This window comes from Lutjanus erythropterus, chromosome 6, assembly GCF_056507025.1.
Source record: "Lutjanus erythropterus isolate fLutEry1 chromosome 6, fLutEry1.hap2, whole genome shotgun sequence".
NCBI classification, from domain to species: domain Eukaryota; kingdom Metazoa; phylum Chordata; class Actinopteri; order Lutjaniformes; family Lutjanidae; genus Lutjanus; species Lutjanus erythropterus.
In genome coordinates, this window is record NC_139322.1 from 40,672,042 (window position 1) to 40,692,628 (window position 20,587).

At 39.9% G+C, this 20,587-nt stretch overlaps 1 protein-coding gene across 7 annotated transcripts in view; it reads left to right on the plus strand.

The window, feature by feature from the left end:
- The first annotated feature begins 1,994 nt into the window (after positions 1-1,994).
- The window catches only part of myt1b (myelin transcription factor 1b), a 57,129-nt gene continuing 38,536 nt past the window's right edge, over positions 1,995-20,587 (plus strand). For 4 of the 7 annotated variants that reach the window (XM_084721932.1, XM_084721933.1, XM_084721935.1 and 1 more), the window contains exons 1-2: positions 1,995-2,095; positions 15,748-15,854. In XM_084721932.1, the coding sequence (XP_084578058.1) occupies positions 2,071-2,095; positions 15,748-15,854 (132 nt within the window). In that variant the 5' untranslated portion in view covers positions 1,995-2,070. The other 3 variants (XM_084721939.1, XM_084721937.1, XM_084721936.1) reach the window with 3 other exon arrangements.

Genomic DNA, 20,587 nt, shown 5'->3' on the forward strand with positions numbered 1-20,587 from the left:
TCAGATTTATTATTACATTTTTAGTTTAGTTTAGTTTAGTCAGGTTGAGTTTTAGTTGAGTTCAATTGAGTTTAATTAAGTTTGATTTAATTTAGTTTAGTCGAGTTTTACTTGAGTTGAGCTGAGCTGAGTTGACTTTAGTTTAGTTTAGTGTAGTTTTACAAAATTATTCCACTATTCATTTGTTCAAAGCGTCAAAGAGGAGTTTAGTTTAGTTTAGTTTAGTTTAGTTTAGTTTTAATTTTAGTATAGTTGAATTGAGTTTAGTTTAGTTTAGTTAAAGTTTTAGTATAGTTGAATTGAGTTTAGTTTAGTTCAGTTAAAGTTATAGTTAAGTTTAGTTTAGTTTAGTTTTAGTTGAGTTGAATTGAGTTTAGTTTAAGTTTTTGTTGAGTTGAATTGAGTTTAGTTTAGTTTTAGTTGAGTTATATTGAGTTGAATTAAGTTGAATTAAGCTTTGTTTAGTTTTACATTTAATTTTAGTATAGTCAAATTGAGTTTAGTTGAGTTTAGTTTAGTTTAGTTTAGTTTTATTTAGTTTAGTTAAGTTTAGGTTAGTTTTACTCGAGTTGAGTTGAGTTTAGTTTCACAAAATTATTCCGCCATTCATTCATACAAAGGGTCAAAGAGGTTGGATTTAACAAAGTTTAGTAGCAACCATTTTGGCTCACAGGGTTTAGTTTAGTTTAGCTTCATTTAGTGTAGTGTCTTTGGCTTAAGTTTAGAGTAGTTACATAACACACACTTATGCTGCTAATGGAGCTTAAAATAAAGGAACAAAGGAACAAAAAAGGAACAAAACTTGATAGGTTGACTAGGTTGAACAGCATGGACAATTTGGGCTTGTAAGAGCTCAGTGATAAACTGACTTTAGTTTGGTGGTAAAATTATGAAAATGGGTAAACTTTTGTTCCAGTTTAGTTTAGTAGCAAACATTTTTCCAAGCGCATGATGAGGGTGAAGTGATTTTAGTTTGGATGAGTTTTGTTTAAATCCCACAGATTTATAAATATGCACATTTATACACCTCTGTCACAGGAGGGCCAATTATTGTGTAACATGCAACTCCCTTAAACAGACAATAGCAAAACACGGCTGAAGTAAAGTGAAACGAAGAAGAAAAGCAGTAGGATGTGGTGGGGTTGCTTTACCCCCCATTACATCTTGGAGAGATGGGGATGGGGGTAATGGGAGCAAGCAATGGGAGAGCTCATTATCTGGCAGACCATCTGCTATTGGGAGGGAGGAACTGTCTGTCTGTCTGTCGGTCCCAGACACAGACACTCAGTGTGAATAGGCCTGGAGTTAGAGTGAGAACGTTCCTCTAACTTCCCTAAATTAGCCGTACATCTGGTGGATGTGCTCGCTGTCATTAATGTGAGCACAGATTTGGTAACTTGGAGGTCTTTGTAAGGTTATGGATATAGTAGGTTAAATGGAATCATTTTAATAAACTAAAGCATGTCAGTTAAAATTAAAATACATAGTTCAGTGTTATTATAATAATCTCATAATCTCATAATAAATGTGAATCTATGGTGGACTTTTCTGGACTTTTTAATGGTTTGATTGTGTTTTTCTAAACTATTTTTTTCTGTGATAAATATGTAATATCTTATTCTTGCTGTGTCACTTTTGCAGTTTGTCCTGGGATATCACGCTCAGGTTTGAGAGAAATGAGTCCACATCTAAAAATAGTCTCTAAATGAAGTAGTTGTGTAGACAGAGCTGGTGTTTTTTCCATCAGATGGCTGCCTGGGGGAGCTTAGTGTGAGAAGTTGCCGGGCGCAGCAGATGCTCTTTGTTGCTGTTCAGGCTATTGTTGTTGAAAGCTGAGACTGGGACACTGGGATTGGGTCCAGCTCCCGGCAGCAGGGGGACACAGCCGTTTCCTATTGGCTGTCCGGTGTTGTCAGTCAGCCGCTGGTCCCGCCCACCGGCCCTCCCTCCCTCTGCCGGGGAAGTTGATGTAAAGTTTGTGCAACTTTGTGCGGCAGAAGTAAACTTGCCAGCAGCATCGGCGGTCGCTGCGGGACAGAAGAGAGACAGAGGGGACAGAGGACCGCAAACATGAAGCTGTGTCGCACTTTTCTGGGTTCGTATCACTGATTTATTTTAACTTTACAGGAAAAACTTAGAGTGAACTTTGTGTTTTGGCATGTGCGGTGTTAGAGTGGAAACAAGCCTGCGGTGTGTCTGCGTTTGACTTATTCTGATTCGACTTCTGCGCTGTAATATAATTGTATATATTTTCTATAGATAAAAATGACACAGAACTACTTTAAAAGTGATTTTTGTCAGTTTATTTTCAAAATAAAAGCCTTTTAAAGGCATTCTATCCGCGCAGTGCAGCAGGATTAAAGAGGCTTATAATGTGTCTGATCACCAGCTGTAACTTTAAAACTCATCACACACTAACATTTCTAAATCAGCATCTAAACTTCTCCTCAGCCTCTAACTGCATCTAAACTTCGACCCCCGTAGTAAAAAAAAACTGTCCAGACAAAGGACAGTTGGTCCCCTAGGGGCCCGTGTGGCCCCGGTACCGTGGGGACAATGCCAAGCTGCGGGCTTATTAAAAACTTTTTTTGTTGTGTTAGTCTGTCGGCTTGTTCCATCTGTCGAGGGACTACAGGGGCCTCCCCCGGTCCCAACCTCAGCGCTCAGTCAGCTGCTGCCCCATGTAATATTTATACCGCTGCCTGCCCCGCACAATATAACCACCATACAAGAGCTGCGAGAGTCTGGACTGAGTGCTGCGGGCCTCTGCAGGCCATCTGCATCTGTAGACACACTTGAACAACAGAAGAAAAGTTTCACAGCTGATGGAGACACCGGCCGCTGGGTCACTGAGTTTAGACTAATCTTTCAAAATAAAATGCAAAAATGCAGATAGTTTAGTTTACTTTAGCTTAGTTTTACTTTACTAGAGACAACTCAGGCTTATTAAAGTTTTTTTTAACTTTACAATGCATTTCATTAATTTAGCTGACACTTTTGTGCTTTTGTCAGTTTTGTGGCAAATATTTATTCAAGCTTAAGGATGATTTTAGTTCAAGGCAATTATGTTATCCCATTCACTCAGTTATTTCAACTTAATAAATAAACTTACTTAATAAATAATGAAGGTTTAAAGGAGCAGAACTGATTTAATTTGAGCTTAGTTCAGCTGGTTTTTGTAATAACAGAGGAAAAAAGTTTTTCCTGCTGATTTAGCTGCTCACAGTTGGTTAAGTATGAGTCTTATCCTTCAAAATAAAAGTTAAAAACAACACTGCTTTAAGTAATATTCAACTAGTTCAATCTCATTCAGCTTAGTTTTAGTTTGTTGTCTAGTTTGAACAATTCAGGCTTATAAAAGTGGATTTTGCTTTTGATTTATTTCAGTTTTATATAATAACATACAACTATTTAAGTTTATAAAAAGTATAAAGTGAGTTTAGTTTAAATTCCAAGTCTTATCCTTCAAAATAAAATACAAAAATGAAACAACATGAAATAAGAATATTCAGATAGTTCAGACTAATTCAGTTTAGTTTTAGTTACTTTATAAAATTGCATTTTTTTCAGTTTAATTGAATAACAGCCATTCAAGCTTATAATATAATAAAGTGAGTGTTATCCTTCAAAATAAAAGGTAAAAAAGCAAACCAACTTGAAATAATTAAGTATTCCAATAGTTCTGTCAAATTCAATTTAGTTTTACAAAAGTGAATTTTGTTTTGTTCCTTGGTTTAATTTAGTGACAAGCAACTTTACTGTAAGTCTTGTCCTTCAAAATAAAATGTGAAATGACTTGCAATCATTCATCTAAGTGATGAACACAAATAAATAGATGAAATAAAGTGACTTTCAGAACTAGTTTGGTGTAATGCCATTAGCCCCAGCCTGATGCTACACCTAATGAGGCAGATATTTAGTCAGAGCAGAGCAGACAAAAGCCTTTGTTACCACAACAATAAGCTTATGTAAGGTATTGTGCAGGCCTGAGAGCCTCAGCGGGCCGGAGCTGTCCACAGTTCTGAACACACACACACACACACACACACACACACACACAGGCACAGCACTGTGGAGCTGTCCGTGGTTCTGAAATCACATCCAAGAAAAAATAAGGGCAATTTAAGTGTATTTGGCAGTTTGTGTTTCTGTCTTTATAATCTTCAGACATTTTTCACTCAGGCCTCCATGGCCCTCTACGGCCCTCTGTGGCCCTCTGGGTTCACACCCGTACCTGACCTGTGAGCCCAACTTTCCACACGGTCCCCTCTGCTGGATCAGGGCCTAAGATTTTTCATTTTTTCCCCCTTTTGTTTATTCGCCTGTCGATGCTGTTGTTGTGTGAATCCTCTGTCTGCAGCACCCACAGTCTGAAATCATACTGATGCGGCGTGCACGGCCGGTGATTGATTTCAGCTCCAATGCATAACAATGGGATTGCACAAAAAGAGCCTGCTGCAAAGAGATAAGAATTTAATAGAATTTCTGAAAGCTGAAGGTTGGGCTTTTTGAATATTCCCTGCGTACGCGGCGTGGAGACAGCAGATAAAGGATGGCATTTGTGGGGACTATTCTCAAATGGCTTGTAATGAATGGTTGTCATTTCCACTAATGGCTTCAAAACAGCAAAGCAAAAGCACGGTGTGAGCAACATTTGGGAGTGACTCCAAGTTGCACTATTAAGACTAGCTGTTTGTTGTTGGGAGCTGCGCTGACAGTTGGCATTATTCTCTCAATGAGCCCAAAAACCTATCAGCAAATCTGTGACTGACAGTGATCAGTCTGCTGCAAACTAAACAAACAAGGAGCGACTGATGCTGGACTTGTTCTGGAGCCGAAGCCGATAATAATGTTAGTGAGTTAATATATCGGTATTGCAGTGAGCCCTCAAATGTGCCCATCAAACACTTAGTTAAGTTATGGAGGTAGGATATTTTACAGTTTAACAATTAACGTTATTGTACAAAATGATTAGGGTCCGACTGATACTGGATTTTTTTTATGAGGTTGATAGCGATATTAGGGAGCAAAAAAAATCTGATATTAATATATCTGCTAATATTCTTTATTTACATATACAAAATCCAAAATTACACAGAAACAGTAAACTTTCACTGATATTTTTGATAAGTATAAATAACTAAAAAAGTAAGAAATAAAGCACATTGAAATAAATATGCATATTAAACCTGAATTAAGAAAAGTGATCAAACATAGCACTGCCTATCAAAGTAAAACTAAAAAAGTTTTCTTATCTGCACATATCCGACAACATATATGGTGATACCAGTATAGACCACACACACACACAAAAATAGAAAGAAAATATATTTCTATTAAACTGGGATTAGGAAAATGAATCAAATATATATAAACTGCTGCCTATAAAAGCAAATAAACATGTTTAGCATTATGTTCTTTCCAAAAAGAAAAGTTTTCATATTGGCACTTGTTGGACAACATATACAGCGATACTGATTGGGCCGATATTGGCTGACTGGGTCAAACATCAGGTAACATAAACAGTAACCTTTCATGTTATTTTTAAAAACATGAAATATTTATGTTAAACTTGAATTAGGAAAATAGATCACAAACATGCTGCATATCAAACTAAAAAAATGATAAAAAAAAAAAAGTGTTTGATTTGATTTTCTGTCCAAAAAAAACTTTTCATATCAGTACTGCTTGGGCAACATGCAGCGATACTCATTAGCTCGATATCAGCTGACCGATATATCTATCTGACTGTAAAACAAACCTCTCACCATTTCAACCAAACACTTCCTCTGTAACATATCATTTCAGATTGATATCGCTCCTCCACCCCCTCACCTCCCCAGAGCATCAATAATTTTCGCGCAGCTCGCTCGGAGACTCGCCTCTCCGCCTGTATGTCGTTAAAACTGGAGGAATTATCAGATGGTGTCAGCGCAGCGCGCATACACTAACTCTGCATACAACTACTACATCAATTCCCATCCTGGAGAAAAAAAAATGTCCCCTGAATGAATTATTGGACGGTACCACTTTGCAGGGTGTGTGGGGGGGGTGAGGGATTACAGTAGCTGTAACCTCCGTGATGCATTTGCGGAACATGAAGAACTTGTCAGGGAGTGGAGATGGATCAAACGTGAGCTCAGTGTGGTGCGTAATGTTGTGTTGGACGCAGAGATGTTTTGTTTGTGATGTTAGGAGTGTTTGGAGAGGGAAACTTCTTTTTATTTCTTGAAAATGGACGATGCTTGAGTCTATTTTTCCAGTTTGAAGTAGTCATGTTTATTGGTTCAGAAGATGTATGTGTGTGAGAGAGAGAGAGAGGGAGGGAGAAAGTCAGAGAGAGAGGGGGGGGGGGTGGGGGGGGGGGGTGGGGGGGGGGGGTGGTGCGTACATCTGCCCATTGAGTGAGCGTGTAGTAAGGGGGGACCTGAAGCCCTGCCCATCTGATGCTGGAGGTTTTACTACAGCTCCCGTGATGTCATGGCAAAGGGCGGAGGGAGGAGACGGGGCGGGGGGTGTGTGTGTGGAGAGGGGATGGATGGATGGAGGGGGGGGGTTACAATGGCTCATGAGGGAAAGGTAAGTCAATATTACGTTTTTTTTCTCGCTGACAAAGGCAAATGAAGCCATGTTTTTGCTTACAAACAAGTAACATCTTTAACGCGTCGATCCGTGCGGAGCCGTGCGCTGTGCGCTGCGCTGCGGAGAGGAGAGGAGCGGAGAGAGGCCGCCCGTGGGAAGCTGCTTCTTCTTCTTTATCACATCTGGACGTTTGCAACGGGATAGATGATCGTTTTTTAAACCTTTACTCGGGATATCTTTTTCTTTTTTTAGCAAAGTACTTGACAGCGAGCCGCAACTCACAACACGGCAAGGACAAACCAAGAAGGAAAGATTGTTGAATACAGGTAACGACAGAATAAGCGTGTTTATATTTTGATCATATAGATTTATACTTATAAAACTCGACATTTAAACTCTTTTTTTGATAACTTTGATGTTCCTTCGCATCACTGTAGTGTAGCAGGCTGTTTGGAAGCATCTCCGACTGTGCGATTGAGTGATTTTTGGTCATATTTTCTGATTCCTCGAATATGATTTCAAACTTACTCCCAGCTACGAGCTCCCAACACTTTGACCTGATTTCTTTTTCTTTAAAAGTGCTCATTTATTTCGATTTATTGCTTTCTTTCATGGTGTTGGAAACAGAGGGAGAAGATGCTGTTTTTGCCCTCTTCATATTTACACTGATGCCTCATAATAAACCAACTATGGCGCTTTCTGAGAAGCTCGGTGATGCTGCGTGTTTACCCACTCCTCTGTCACTCTGCTGGACACTTCATCAGTGTGTCTGTGTGTGTAGGGATGAGAAAAACACACTCGGTCTAAAAACGAACTCCTCTTGTGAGTCACACCTGGAGTGTATCTGACTCTGTCCTCTAGTTTCACCTTCTGTATCTCCAGGAATAAAGCAGCCTCTTTGCTGCACATCACCTTACAGTAAAGTGAGATTTCTATCTGGAGTTCAGCTCCGAATTGTGTTATTAGGAGGTTACAGTGTGTGTGATGCACGGACAGATGGATGGATGGAAGGATGGAGTGAGCGTGTGTGTGTTTGGGGAGGAGAGGGAGGGAGGGGTTGGCCATTTGATCCTCTGCAGCAAAAAACAGAGATGCTCTCTTCAAATGTCAGCCGCCTTTAGTGCTGCGCACATAAAAAGTCCTTAGAAGCGCCGGAGAGGAAGAAAGACGCGCCGGGCGGCCGCTGCTGCCTCCGCGGGCTCGGGCTCTACGTTTCGGCCGGGATTTTGAAGTCGGGGTTCAGCCTGAGACTGTGCCGCGGCGCAGGATGCGAGCCCGAGCGTTATGTTTTTCTTTACTCTACCCCCCCCTCCCCCTCCTCCTCCTCCCCCCTCTCTCTCTTCTTTGCTTTGCTTAGATGGCCACGTAATGTGCTGTGTGTGCGCCTCACGGTCTGTCAAAGCACCTGCGTCCTAAGATGGAGGAAAGAGATGAGGGATGATGATACACACACTGTGTTATGTCACCCGCTCTTCAAGTTGCTCTCCATCCCCGCTGTAGTAACGCTGCTGCTCACTGTGGCTCCATCACTGAGCGGCTGCTCGAAAGACAAACTTCAGCTGGTAGTTTAGGTGTTGGACAGGATTTCAGGAGTTGAAGCAGGGGAAAGGTTTCAAGTAAAACCATCGAAAGTTCTCCGTGTTTCCATTTGAAAAGCAGGCACCTTGAGAAATTATATCGAATAAGGCAAGTTTGGCTTTTTAGGGGAAAAGTCTTTTGTGAATAAAGACTTTACTGCAGTGATATTTGGCTTTTGTAAATTGTAGTCCAGACAGAAGTACCACACCTCAGGTCTTTATCATTATTTTTTAAAACCTTAATTAGCTTTCATAATTGTAAAAGAAATGTGTACAAAAGTATAAGAAATACAAAGCACCTTTAAAGTACTTTGTTGTTTTGTTGCATTTAATAAAGGGGTGCAACTGGCAGTTATTTCCATTATTGATTATGTACTCAATTTTATTGATTGGTTGTTTGGTCCATAAAATGTCCAAAAAATGTCATAATGGTGAAAAATGTCCATCAGTGTTTCTGTAAGTCAAAAGTGACGTCCTCAAGTGTCTTATGTTGTTCACAAGTCAAAGATATTCAGTTTACTGTCAGAGAGGAGTAAAAAAAAAACAAAAAACAGAACAGATTCACTTTTTAGAAGCTGGAATCACAGAATTTGGACTTTTTTTTTTTTTTTTCTACAAAATGACTCAAAATGATTAATCTATCACCAAAATAGTTAGTGATTCATTTAATAGTTGATTAATAATCAATTAATGGTTGCAGCTCTAATTTCATATCTTTTTTCATTCAGTTTGACTCCCGCTGCTTAAACAGCCTGAGTTCAGACTTTAAAAATAAATCTGTGTGCGTAATGATTGACAGAACCAATGAATAGGCTCATTAGCATAGTAATAAAGTGATCTTAATGATCAAACTTAAAATTATAGCAGGATACATAAATAAAATCAAAATGATATAGTATTTTTTCATATTTTTATAGATGATCAAAGGACCAGATTGAGGTCATCAAAGGGCTGGACCTGGCCCACGGGCCACACATTGAATAGGTCTTGTTTGTTCAAAAGCAACTGCATTTAGAAACTGTATCACATGATGCAAGTTTCGCTTTTTAGGGAAAAAGTCCCCTGTTAAATAAATACTTTTCTGCAGTGATGTTTGTCTTTTGTTAATGGTAGTCCAGACCTGTATCACTGTGCTGAATGACAGAGACAATCAATGAATGGGCTAATTAGTGTAGTAATAAAAGGATCTGAATGATCAAACGGTGTAAATACCACCAAATGTAAAATGTTAGCAGGTTATATAATAAAATTACAATGTGATACTGTTTTATTAAATAAATGATCAAAGGGCCAGACTGAGGTTGTCAAAGGGCCTGGTTTGGCCCATGAGCCGCCAGTTGAATGGAGCTGATCTAAATTGACTTTTCTTTACAGTTTCCATTTGAAAAGCAGCTCCTTTAGAAACTGTATCGCATAATGCAAGCTGAGGGGAAAAAGTCTTTCAATTGTTAAATAGATGCTTTTCTGCAGTGATATTTGTCTTTTGTTGATGGTGGACTATATGATGATGTTTGATTTGATTTTCTGTTGTTTAAATGTAAAATCAGGCCTCTGTCAGACTGTGTAGCTTCAAAACAGACTTTTTAAAGTGTGCAGTTGTGCTTGTTCTCATTCAGTTAACGAAGCACATGAAAATTCACAGAGTAAAGCTGTGAGCATTGTGAGGCTGAACTCCACAGTTTGAGTCTTATCCTTCAAATAAAAGATAGAAAATGAAAACTCAAAGTATTCAGATAGTTCAGTCTAATTCAGTTTACCTTTATTAAGTTTACTTGTGGTAATTCAGGCTCATAAAATTAAAATTTGTTTAGTTTATTTCAGTTTTATTTTGTAACAAACAACTAATCAATCTAAAGATGAGGATTACTTTAGGTCTTATCCTTCAAAATAATTCAGAATATAAATTAATAAATGAAATGAACTGACTTTCAGAAATAGTTTTGTATGATGTCATTAAACCTATCTTAATGTTAGACAGTTTGAAAAGCACTTTTAGTTTAGTAACACGTTTGGCTTTTTAGGGGAGAAGTCTTGTAATAGTTAAATAAATGTTTTTCTGCAGTGATATTTGGCTTTTGTTAAATATGATGATGATGTGTCACTGTTTTTGCAATGTGAAAAACAGACTTTTGTCAGCCTGTGTAGCTTGAAAACAGAATTTTAAGTCTGCTTTAAGTGCACTTGTGTTGATGTAGTTAACAAAGCCCATGAAAACTGACAGAAGGAGCCTTTACTGTGGTCCATTGTTAGGTTCAGTGTAGACTGAACACTAACGCATCACATGCAGAACTGAGAAAACACCTATTGTTTTTCTTGTGTTTACTTTTGCAGTGAAATGTAGCCTAGTTTCAGGGGATTACAGAATTAGGTTATTGGTGCCTTCTGCTGTCAGTGGAGGCTCCAGCAGCAGAGGATGGAGCTGCTGCGTGGAGCTCAGGCCCTGACGTGAAGTTGCTTGTGTTTTTTTTTTTTTTTTTTTTTTAGTTACCGTGATAGGAGGGAACCTCTCTATTTATGAAGGCTTGAATAGCCCGTGGTGAGGACAGCAGGTGCCGGAGGAGGGAGCGCAATAAACATGTTGGAGGAGCAGCTGGGGCCAAATTGCACCCTCGTCATTCAAAGCCTATCAGAAATCTAAGCAATACAAGCAAAGGTCAGGGTCGGCCAGCCTTTCAATGGAGAGCAGGCATTTCAAATGAAAAGGCTGGAAATAATGAATTTCATGCCCTGCGTTAAAAGGGAAATAAATAAAAAAGTGAAAATTAATTAAAAAGTAAAGGAAAATATGCATAAATCCTCAGATGGGCAGAGGAAAGCATGACACACACGCACAAGTGTTGAGAACATCACAAACTGCAGCCTGAGGTGCAGAGGTGCACACGTCCCTACAGTTAGCGTTGTGAGTGTTGTTCCTCAGATGCTGAGGTCAGGCTGGCCCTCAGGGGAGCTCCTCCAAAAACTGGTTACCATGGTGCCCTCTCTTCCACAGCCCCGCTCCTAAACTGCCATCCCGTGACTGATAAGACCACCTCACAGACACTCTGTCCTGTTTCTGACAAAAGACTGGCCTCCTGCAGTTAACTGCACTCTGCTTTATTTCACCTTAAGTCCGGCTGCAACTAACGATTATTGTTGCTGTTGATTGATGTGTTGATTATTTTCTTGATTAATGGATTTGTTGTTTGTTCCATAAACTGTCAGAAAATGACCCAAGAACACAAGATGTCCTTAAGTCCTGAAATATCTTACTTTGTCCAAAGATGTTCAGTTTACTGTCATAGAGGAAGGAAAAGAAAAAATAAGAAAATATCCTCATTTAAGAAACTGGATCAGAAAATTTTGATTCTTTTTCTTAAAAATGTACTCAAATGATTAATCGATCATCAAAATAGTTGCCAAATAATGTAATGATCAGTTCTTACCTGATTAATCATTACATCTCTAGTCAAAAGTATCAACACTTCAATACTTTTCAATATCACGTTTAAAACAGAACAATACAATACCAGCATTCAATAATATCCAAAGCACTGAAACTTTAAAAATAAAAAGGTCTAAGTTCTCAGCGAGAACTCAGCTCAGTCTTTATTATCTTGATTGAAGTTGCAGCAAAACAAGTGTTCACTGAATTTTTCTTTACTAGCATTGTGTGCAGGTTGTTAATGTAAGAAAAATATAATTTTGTGTGGTTAGGACTTGATTTTCTTTTTGCCAAAAGAGGTACTGAGCACCACTTTTTTATACTAGTATTGTATCAAAGTTTTAAATTCTGGTGTTGTGTCAAGTCCACCTTCAGACTGGGACACAAAAACTCAAACTGAGTTTTTTTGTAGTTTATCTGAACAGTATTTTTTTTTTAGCTCATCTATACGTCACAAATCCAGTCCTCACATCTGCCACATCATCTGGTTACTCAGACTTTTTTGGACACAAAGAAAGAAAGAAAGAAAGAAAGAAAGAAAGAAAGAAAGAAAGAAAGAAAGAAAGCAACGAGTAATACGAGCACCACAACTTTTGATTTCTCTGTCTCCTCTGCCTGGCTCACTCTAATCACACTAAGTTGTCTCTAAATCCTGCTTAACAGGACCAGGGGTGTACAGCTGGCCCCGGCCCTGTATGTACACTAATACTGTTACAGACAGTTCACCCTGGTATTTAATCTAACTATGGATTTAGGCCTCTTTGCTCCATTGTCCCAGTACAGTAAGCTGCCTGCCTATAATGGTATTACTTTGTTTCCTGGTCAAATGTTTTTGTACCAATTTAGACACTAAATATTTTAGATTTTGTCATTTTACAGAAAACAGGAATGCTGTTCTAAACTTTGCCTCTCAGAAATTAGCACTGTGTATTGCAAGAATCTGGTGATACAATATACACTACAATTTAATATTACTGAAATATATTGTGATACTATGAGTAAAAAGATATATCAAATATTATCAAAGTATGAAAAACACACCATAAAGTTAAAGTTAAAAAGTGGACTTTTTTAAGCACTCAGAACAGTGAAGGTAGATAAAAACACTGCTGTTTAGTGGTTGGGAGTTGAAACACAACACCAGTGACCCACTTGCATGACTCTTTGCATGTTTCATGATTTCATAATATACTGAAAAAAGAGAATTATTGGACAAAGTAAAAAAAATAGAAACACAATTGTTGTAAGTCAGATGATCTGATTGCTTTCAAATCATTAGTTTGCATTAATGCAACCCAAAATGAATTGCTTTAACTGAAAGTAAAATAGTGCTCTTTAACAACCTAAAAGTACCATTTTATATGTAACAATACATTGTTTAATTGCAAAACATGGTTTTGTCTTGCATTAGACGTTCTTTCTAAGTCACCAAGAGAAAATGACGGCTCAATTGCAGGGGAAAAAAATCTAGAAAAGGCGTAGATGTCATGATGTCAGACGTACAATAATAAGAGACGGCGTGCTTTTGCTGAAATAAGAACAGCAGGTTAAGGGAACGGGATGTCATTTCAAGTTGTTATGATCCACAAAAGTAGAAAACTGAATGAGAGTCGATACAGTATCACAAACATAATATCGCAATGCTCAAGTGTATGGACATTTTCTCACTCCCCTCTCAGAAATGCAAGCTTGGATGTAAAATCACAGGATCCCGGCAGTAAAATCCCATTTTTTAATCCATTCATTTTGTATTCATCTTTCTCCCCGTGGCCCCCCTCGCTTCTGATTAACCAAACCTCCCCAGTGAACGGCTAATTGTCTTGTACTCCTCCAATTTTCACTGCAAAATAACGAGCTGCGAGTCTTTTAGGTGGGAACGAGCGGCATCTGATCAAAGAATAAGAGGAGTACGTATCCCGATGCAGACGAGGCTCAAATTAGCGTTCTGTTTTTTCATCTGTGAAGCATCCAGATGTTCAGGTTTTCACATGAAACAACAGAGGATGGTATGGAAAGGTCAATTCAGCCACCTTTTTCTCTGATTAATTACTTGATTTTTTAAACCTGAGCGATCAGATATCAGGCTCTGGAGCTGTGTTTTCTTGTCTGTGGCAGGAGCAGTGGCTCAGGACTGAACAAAGTGAGCAGGGACGCTGACACATGGCCTGAGGCAGCGTGTCCTAATAGAGCGCTGTTATATATTTGGCATTTAGGAAAGGAGGAAGGGCACTCAGCTCTGTGGCCCCCCCAAACTAACAATACAGGACGGATGCTCACTTCACTTCACTTAAAAAGAACAGGGGAAATACAGGAGAGAAAGAAGCGAGTTTGCGTGCTTGTGTGTACGGACAGAGACAGCTGAGACAGAGAGACAGAGATAGAGATGCAGACGAACAGTATTGCTGCTGTAATCACTTTTTCGCTGAGGTGGGGCTGAGGGAGGGGGGGTGAAAGTTGATAAACAAGCATTTTGCAGAGTGCTGGCTGAGCTTTGGCGAGGTTTGCATGAAGCGGGCAAAAGTAGGGATGGGCGTGGAGTGGAGTGGAGGAGAGGAGAGGAGGGGGGGTTGATGGAGGAGGAGGGGGGGTGGAGGATAGTGGGTAGGGCTGGTCTGCTTTGGGACCCCTCGGATACAGCCTTTTGTTGTCTCCCTGACTATTTGCTTTCAGATTGGCATTGCTTTTAGTGTGCACTTTGCATGCACCATGGGTTCACGTGCAGGACAGGATGCCGTGTGCAGAGAAAACAACTCTTAGTGCATCTTTGAAAAGTGACAAGGAGAGAGATGAAAAGCTGGACATAATAGATGGACGGATGCATGTTGCACTGGACAAAGGCCAGGGATTCATATTCCGGTTCAAGTGTAAAAGGGTTTATGTATTGTTGCCTCTCAAGGTGGCTGCAGGTTATTTGAAACAGCAATCATTTTAAATTTCAGTTTTTGATGCCAAAAATTCAAATAATTCTCATATTTCGCCTCGCTATATAAAATCTTAATTTGTGAATGATTACTCTCCCACAACATTGCTGCTTCAATTTACATTTTCAATTCAGTGCATGCTGACCCAAACCTTGCTCTGCTGAAGTGTTATTTTCTCTGAGATGTTCTTGAGGACACACACATAGGTAGAGCAGTCTCTGTAAACTCAAGGGCACCTCCTCTCACAGCTGCAAAGACGCACAATCCACAGAAAGGTGAAAGCTAAAGGGTATGGATGCTTGTGTGTACATATATATTTCTCTCTCTCTCTCTCTCTCTCTCTCTCTCTCTCTCTCTCTCTCTCTCTAAATATATATATATATGTGTGTGTGTGTGTGTGTGTGTGTGTGTGTGTATATATATATATATATATATATATATATCTGAAAAAGAATCAGATTTCACTGTACCCGCTCAGCTCAGCGGTGCATAAAAAGAGTGAGGGAGGGAGCCACATTCGCCCGTGTTTGGAGTCCCGCTGCTCGAGTGTTTTAAAGCTACACCAGTTGAAAAGTTCAGCCTTGGGCATTCGCAGAAAAATACTCTGCACTCTCCCTGAACTTAAATGGAGGGAGTGAAAAAAGTGTGAGGACAACTCTGTATTTAACACCTCCACCATCAGAAGGAGGAAGTAGTAAGACTGGAGGAGAGATTAGTGATAGATTTCTCCAGGCTGATCGGGAAGATGAAGTGAAGAGCTATTACCTTGATGAAAAAAAGGGGGGAGAGGGGGAGAAAAGAGATTTATGTATGATTCATTATTTACTGACCATTCTTCACCCCCTCTCCCCTAACATGGCCCATCCCCCTGTTCACTTATATATGCACCCTGAAAAGCTCGATAAAAATGCGCAAATTTGATTGATTCTAATAGCAGACTGACAGGGACCCCAGCTGGGGCACTTAACCATGCCTATGTGTGTGTGAGAGTGTGTGTGTGAAGCATACACACTGTTCCTTTAGTTAATAAAGGAGTGTCTGCAGCATGCTCGAGTGCCCCGACCTCAAAGTAGCACCCCCACCCTCCGCTATCCTTCCTTTATCCAAACCGCTGCCCTGTCTGCTGCTGCTGATGCTGTTGATTTCATATGACATCTCTCTTTTTTCCTTCTCCTTCTTTTTCCTAAAATCTTACCCCTCCCCTCCTCCGTCCCACCTCCTTGTGTCTCCTCTTCTCCACTGATAGAAAATGAGTTTCGGGGTGAGCTGGTGAACCAGCGGTGGACACGAGGCGAGAGGACCAGCAGCCGCTGTCAGGCCTCCCAGAGACTGCAGAGCCGTCGACCAATCATGGTGAGTGACAAGGACCCTGCAGCCCCCTCCCTCCCGTCCTCCCTCCCCTCGCCATCCCTCTTCACCACCCACCATGCCCCCCACCACCCCCGCCCCTGCACACCCTTCTAACCTGATTCTGCTTCCTGGGCATTTCCCCAATCCCTAACTCAGCGGGGAGAGTAAAAAAAAGGGTGGAGGCAGGCTGTGTGTGTGTGGATATGTATTACTTATGTTGTGAGGACATGAAGCTGTGTACACACTGACGTTACGGGGTCCCACCTGCTATATGGGGACAGGGTTAGGGTAAGTCACCAGATGAATGTAAGTCAATGTGTTGAACTCTTAAGTGATGGAAACACCACTGTGTGAGAGTTTGTGTGTGGACATGTATTACTCATGTTGTGGGGACACTTTACACTGATATTGTGGGGACTGGCCTGCCTTATGGGGACACAACCCAAGTCCCCATGATGCAAATCATAAATTTCAGGGTGGCAACTTTTTTGGGTAAGTCTCCAGGAAATGAATGTTAGTCAATGTGATGTCCTCTTAAGTGATGGAAACACAACTCTGTGTGTGTGTGTTGGGAGGGGGGAGGGGGGGTTTGATGGCCGCGGCGAACAGAAAAAACATGAATCAAACAGCACATCAGATCTGGCGCCTGCTCAGCCCTGCCCATCTTCAGCTCAGCTCGGCTGAGTTTAGTTAAGCTCAGCATGGCACAGCTCAGCGTTTTCCCGCTGCTGAGTTCACTTCACTTCACAGGATTTTTTTTGTATTGTAACACAATGAAAAAAGAAACTCAAAAGGATGTCCTTGAGCTGCTCATACTTTTTTTGTCCATGATATTCCTCCTTATCAGCAGAGGAGAAAAATATGCTCTCTCGCTTCTACTGCCTCTCCTTTAAAGGGATAGTTTGGCTTTTTTTGAAGTGGGGTTGTATGAGGTATTGATCCAGAGGCAATGTTTTAACCACAGTATATGGCAGTCAGCACACCCCCAGTTTGGAGAGGCAGAGAGGAGTACCAGCACAAAAGCTTATCTTGCTGTCAGACAGCCTTTTCCAGCTCTCTCCAAACCAACCAAACTTCTTTGACAAAATCTATATTTTTCCCTCACAGATGACATGAGTTGGTGCTCTACTGCTGCCTCGATCTGTTGATTTGTTTGTATTATTGTGTCACTGGTGTTTTTAAAGTTCAATTCAGATTCACCAAAGTCACACAATAAGGCAAACAAACTAACAGATCAAAGCACCGGTAGACCAACAGCTCACATTTTCTGCAAGGTAAAAATATTAATTTTACTTTCAGAGTTTGGTTGGTTTGGCGAGAGCAATATCCGGCTCATATAACAAAGGTTTCCTGTCAGAAAAGTTTGTCTGATGGCGCTAAAGAGATGTTAAAGAAGAGATGCACAGACTTAAAGAGACTTTTTAGGTGTCTAAAATACATTTGCTGCTGATCCTGTGCACAGCAGTACATTGCTTATCTTAGCTTAGCTGGATAAGTACTTCATACAACCCCACTTCAAATAATCTAAACTATCCCTTTAACCCATCCTAATACTATCCCCCCTCTGTCTTGTTCTTCAGTCTGAAACTTCTGACCCAAACTGTCACCATTTCGAGTGTATTTCTCCCTTCTGACAACATCTGCTCCTTTTTTCACTCTGCATCACAACTAAGATTGTGACACTCAACAAAGAGATGGAGGGATTGAGGGGAGATTGAAAGAGAGAGGAAGAGTGGGGGAGGTGAGGCAGAGGGAGGGGGGTTGTTTTCCCCTGGGCCCAGTAAAAGTAGTTTTGCTTCCCCCTGATGGCTCAGGTTCATCTGAAGAGATGACTTTTATTGATTTGGTTTGATTTCTGCTGCTGAGGGAGCCGAGCAGAGGGAGGAGCTGTTTTCAACACTACATCATGTGGAGCGGCCCCCGTCTGTTCAGCCTGGCCCTTATGATACCTGTCACACAGGCTTCTTATTATCTGTTTGTAGCAGACTGAGATGAGTGGAACGCACCGAGGATGTTTAGTTATGAACACTGAAATCTATGGGAGCACATTAATGCCAATAAAAGAAAAAAAAATCGATCAGGAAATTATATTTATGAAATGGAAAGTTGAATTTATGAGATTAAAAACTCATAATTTTGAGTTAAATAGTCAAAATTAGTTGATGACAAGTCATCAACATTTTATATTTTTTACTTTTTATCTTATAATTTTAACCTTTTAACAAATAGATTTGACTTTTTGTCTTGATTTCTGTTTTTTACCTCGTCATTTTGACCTTTTGTCTAATATTTTTTCTTTTCTTTCATAATTTCATTATTTAATCTCTAACTTTTTACCTTATAATTGACTTTTATGTCATAATTTAATTTTTGTATTTCATAGTTATATTTTTTATGTCACAATTGTTACTTTTCATCTTATATTTACATGTTATTATGTCATAATTCAGATGTTTTATCTCATAGTTTCACTTTTTATCTCATAGCTTTAATTTGAATCTCAAACTTTTCATCCCATATTTTGACATTTTATGTAATAACTTCGATTATCTTATTTTTAATGTCAGAATTCTGACTTTTATCTTATAATTTTGACTTTTTAATCTCATAATTTCATAATTATCAGGTTTTATCTTATACTTTTGACTTTTTAACTAATCATTCCAATTTTTTTTATTCATAGTTTTTACTTTTTAATGTATAATTTCAACTTTTTATCCCACAGTTATGAGTTTTTACCTTACATTTTCATCTTTCTATCTCATAATTTGGGCTGTATTTAAAAACAAAACTCACAATTATGGCTTTTTAATTTATAATTATGACTTACCATAGGGATATTTTTTCTTTTATTGGTGTATATGGATATGAATCACATCAGGATGACTCACTGTAAATGGCAAACCTCTGACAGCATGCATACTCACTTCTGACCCATTATGCGGTCACACATGCTCAGTCCTTTCGCATATGATTGAGAAACACGCCGTCTCCCCTCCTCCCTCCTCACTGCTTCACCGTGCCTTGTGTAAATTATTAAAGTGAAACTGTGGAAGGGCTCGCCACGCGCTGATCCAACATGGAGGCTGCAGCGTGGTCCGCCTGTCGAGGGAACTATGCAGCATGCCTCTAATTGGCAGCTGCTGTCCGCAGGTAATTTTTGGAGATGTCAGTCTTCCTCTCCGACTCCTCTCTGTGTGTCTCCGCCCCACCTTAACCCCCTCCTCTCCTCATCTACTCTTGTAAACCTGAAAATGAATAAAAGAGTCATTTATGTGCACCGGGGGACGAAGGGTGACCTTCTCTCTGAAGTCATTGCCCCCAGCCAGCCATTTACATAGAGCTGTCAGAATGCAGAGCGGAGCCGGGGCCCTCCTGCACCGACCGCTGCACACAAAGAAGGACATAATTGATAATGTACAACACAGCCTGTAGGGATGAGCCGCGTCTTCCTCCTCCTCTTCCTCCTCCTCCTTCTTTTTCTTCTTCCTCTGCTGCTGCTCCACACCACATTTCACACTAGTTAAACCCCAAGACACACACACTCGCACACACATATGCACATGCTCTGCACATGTAGCAGTTCTTGCATAGACACACACACCCAGACACACTAGCAGCTTCTCTTATTTTCTTCTCTCTCTTTTTCTTTTCTATCCCTCTCTCTGTTCTGCATAAGCTGGTGTAGTGTGTGTAGGCCCACCTACAGACACCGTTCAAGGAGTCTAATTAAAAGACAACAAGGTAAAGGACAAGTTCTGAACATACATTAAAAAGGGCCCTTTGAAAGAGATTATGAAAATCAGGTAAATGCCTGCCTGGCTGCATCTGGATTCACTCTCTGTGACTTTGTGTTCATACAAATTTAATGAGCTGGAATTGAGAAAAAGGACAGGAAAAAGAGGAGAACTCAGATGTGCTTACCTATTTAAATGTGCGTAACTATGGTTACGCAAACATGAAAGCAATAGGGTCCCTTTTCAGTCCAGGTTTTGATTCATCCGATGACTGTCAATGTAAGGAGGAGGCAAAGGAAGGAGGATGAAAAAGTACAGGAGGAACAGAATAGTATGTAATCTTTTCATGAAGGAGTGATCACACACACACACACACACACACACACACACACACACACACACACACACACACACACTGCTTTTGCTGTATTTGTAAGGACCATTAACATTATACATTCCCTAGCTCCTTCCATATCCCTAACCCTTACCATAACCTAAACTTAAGTCTAAATCTAAAACCAAGTCTTAACCCTCAAACATGCCTTTAAACTCATGGGTTTCAGCAGTTTGGTCCCCACAAAGCTGTCAGACCTCACAAGCATAGTGGACTACCATGTAAAGTGGTTCACCAACATACTTTGTATATTGACAATTCCAGCTATGTTAACATTTGATTCATCAAACAACTGCCTCTCTTGATCACATTTGCAGGTCAGTTTTTAATTCAGAATCATTTAGCATTGCAAATACAGTTTGCAACTATTGCTTGTACAAAAAAGATAAATGCAGATGAAAAGACAGAGATTTGATGAGGTATCATTAACAAAACATTTCATCCAGGAAATAACTGGCAGATCAATCTGCATTGAAAATAACTGTTAGTTGTAAAATGTACCATTAGAATTAAACTCTTGCAAATAATCCTTAAGTAAAGATACAAAAGGATTGCCAGCAAAATGTATTTAAGCCAGTGGTCCCAGCGTTTTTTTGTCAGATGTG